General features: G+C 39.1%; 1 protein-coding gene across 1 annotated transcript; it reads right to left on the bottom strand.

Annotated features, from left to right (window-relative positions):
* Positions 1-322: 322 nt before the first annotated feature.
* On the bottom strand, positions 323-2,299 carry LOC102209955 (cyclin-dependent kinases regulatory subunit 1). The gene is made up of 4 exons (XM_005740657.2): positions 2,154-2,299; positions 1,880-1,947; positions 1,586-1,713; positions 323-1,051 (listed from the first exon to the last, which is right to left on the bottom strand). The coding sequence occupies exons 2-4, from the start codon at positions 1,936-1,938 to the stop codon at positions 1,002-1,004; spliced, it is 237 nt and encodes a 78-aa protein (XP_005740714.1). The 5' UTR covers positions 1,939-1,947; positions 2,154-2,299; the 3' UTR covers positions 323-1,001.

Below are 2,299 nucleotides of genomic sequence, written 5' to 3'. Positions count from 1 at the left end.
GTTCAAGTATTAAGATTTGCATCCTATGGTGCAAAAGTCAGTTATTTGGTAGGTTTCCAGTTATGAGCTCCAAAAATCTTGTTGCTTCTTCCTGTAGCAATTGTGAATTTCAAGATAAGCCATCGAGTGCTTCATACAGATTTGTTTCCTCACATAAACTGACACCAAAATAGATTTATTGAATTCAACTCTGCTCGAGCTGAAAATGTCACAAAACTCCATGTTGTAAAGATTTTCCCCCCACCAACCTCATTCAGGTTCATGCTGCATTTTTGAGATCAGTAAACCAGCCACTTTGCCACTATCAAAACACAAGTCCACATTAAGATTTAAAAGATTACATTTATTTCAGAAAGGGCAAAACATTTCATAAATACTGAGCAGCTCATTGGTATAGACCCAGACATTAAGCCAGAACTAATATACATGCTTGAGAAAACTGGATCAAGACTAGAATCTATCCAACTCAAATGCAGGCTTTCCCTCATCTGCATATGGCAAAATGTCATTAAATGCCAGTCTACAGTGTCATTTTAACCAAGCAGCAACATGAGACTTTGAAACCTTGATTTGTGGCTTCAAAGTCCAACTCAATTTAGGATCCAACTATTCTGCTAGAGCTCAACCCAGAAAGCACTTATAATAACTCAAATGGTTGATCAAGTTTCACTCCCCACATCTTACAGCAATTGTTCTAAAAAGCTGGAAAAATCCAAGCATGTTCACAAGATGGACAGGTTAAGTCAAAAAGGACAGTTTAAGCTGAATTGAAGGTTTCTGGCAAACGTCGTGTTGCTCTTAACACATGCAGAAGTCTTTTCCCCAAATAGGTGGGTCATAGTTTTTTCTTTCAACACAATCCATTCCATAATCACTGTTCATAAATGCAGCAGTCCTTCTCCAGGTCCAGCATAATCAGCCGACATGGCAATCAGAGCATGGTGATGAGTTGATATGCGACATGGTAGACTGATGTCCCTGAAGGACCCAGAGAATCTCCTTTATGATTTTGGGTTGGGCAGAGGGCGTCGGAACAGCAAGATGTGTGGCTCTGGAGGAGGAACACCAAGAAAGTTTCATTATCTTGTGGAAAGTAGCAATTTAAGTCTTGGGGGGGCAAGCACATCTCTTGTAACTCTTAATTAAAAATAGGGCGTGCCAGCCGTTTTGTTTTTTTTTTTTTATTATTTGGGCCACAAAATCCAGTAGCAATGACATCTAGTCTGCATCACCTCAACTGCAGATACCTAAGTTTTAAATTACTTTATTTAAATGTTAAATTCTCTTCTGTAAAATTAAATTCTTGTTTTAGACTACTGATTGGTCACCTACGCCACCTGATCATTCTCAGAGCTTTAGTTAAAGGTAACGTCACAGAGTGAGAAAAACAATAGTGGTCAAAGTGATCAGCTGCAGTTTTAGTCTAATTGTGAGTTGGCCTTTGCTGCAAAATGATCACCATGAACTATTACAACTTGTCTCAAGTTTCAGTTCAATATGATCAACAAGCTACACCACCATACACCCACCAGCAAGCACAAATTACCAAACCAATATTTAAAATCATGACGCTGTCAGTTATTACCTGGTTGGTGAATCATGTAATGCACCCATCCTTGACTCTGTTGGACACCAAGGTTTCTCCACTCGGTCTCCGACATAAGATGGGTTTTGGGAACACGCTTGGCAAGCTCTTTGGGTAGCATTACATGCCTGTGGGGGGAAAAAAGGTAGTATTACATTCTCAACGCAGTTGCGTTGGGCATTAAAAAAAAAATACTCATGATGTGTCGTGTAATGAGCTGAAGCCATCTTCTTCAAAGAGTCATCTTAATAAACCTTAATGTAACTGCATGTCGTAAAAGCATGCCTTACGTACCTGTACTCGTATTTGTCGTCGTCATATTTGTCAGAGTAGTAGATCTGTTTGTGAGACATGGTGGTACCCTGTGGGAAATGTGTTTTAAACATTAACGGTCACAATTAGAGAAAAAGGAAAGACGCTAAAAGAAGGCTACATGAGTGTAGCTATGCTATATCCGTTCAAGCTAGGTCGACGAGACTTTAAAACATGTGTGCGTATTTATCGTCTTAAAATCAAAGTATGTGTTGTTGTCAATGCCCAATACGAATAGTTAAGTTTAAGAACTTACCTTTTGTTTTGTTTTTTCTAATTAACTTTCCCAGAGATTTTAAAAAAGCCAACTATTCCAGTTATTTCGCATCCGACAGCGACGATTTGTTTGCTCTCTCTTTGTTTCCCTCTCGAATGTGTGCGAGCCCGCTTTTCACCGTTCAA

This window comes from Pundamilia nyererei, unplaced genomic scaffold, assembly GCF_000239375.1.
Source record: "Pundamilia nyererei isolate P.nyererei 1_Seehausen unplaced genomic scaffold, PunNye1.0 scaffold00102, whole genome shotgun sequence".
NCBI classification, from domain to species: domain Eukaryota; kingdom Metazoa; phylum Chordata; class Actinopteri; order Cichliformes; family Cichlidae; genus Pundamilia; species Pundamilia nyererei.
Note: the sequence above shows the minus strand (reverse complement) of the source record. Positions and strands in the feature narration are given on the sequence as shown.

What these genes read in the sequence shown, in the direction of transcription:
- LOC102209955 (XM_005740657.2), bottom strand. Translation starts at nt 1,938, where the DNA reads ATGTCTCACAAACAGATCTACTACTCTGACAAATATGACGACGACAAA. An exon ending in GACGACAAATACGAGTACAG is followed by an intron (nt 1,714 to 1,879) that starts GTACGTAAGGCA and finishes TTCCCCCCACAG; the next exon opens with GCATGTAATGCTACCCAAAG. An exon ending in TTACATGATTCACCAACCAG is followed by an intron (nt 1,052 to 1,585) that starts GTAATAACTGAC and finishes TTCCTCCTCCAG; the next exon opens with AGCCACACATCTTGCTGTTC.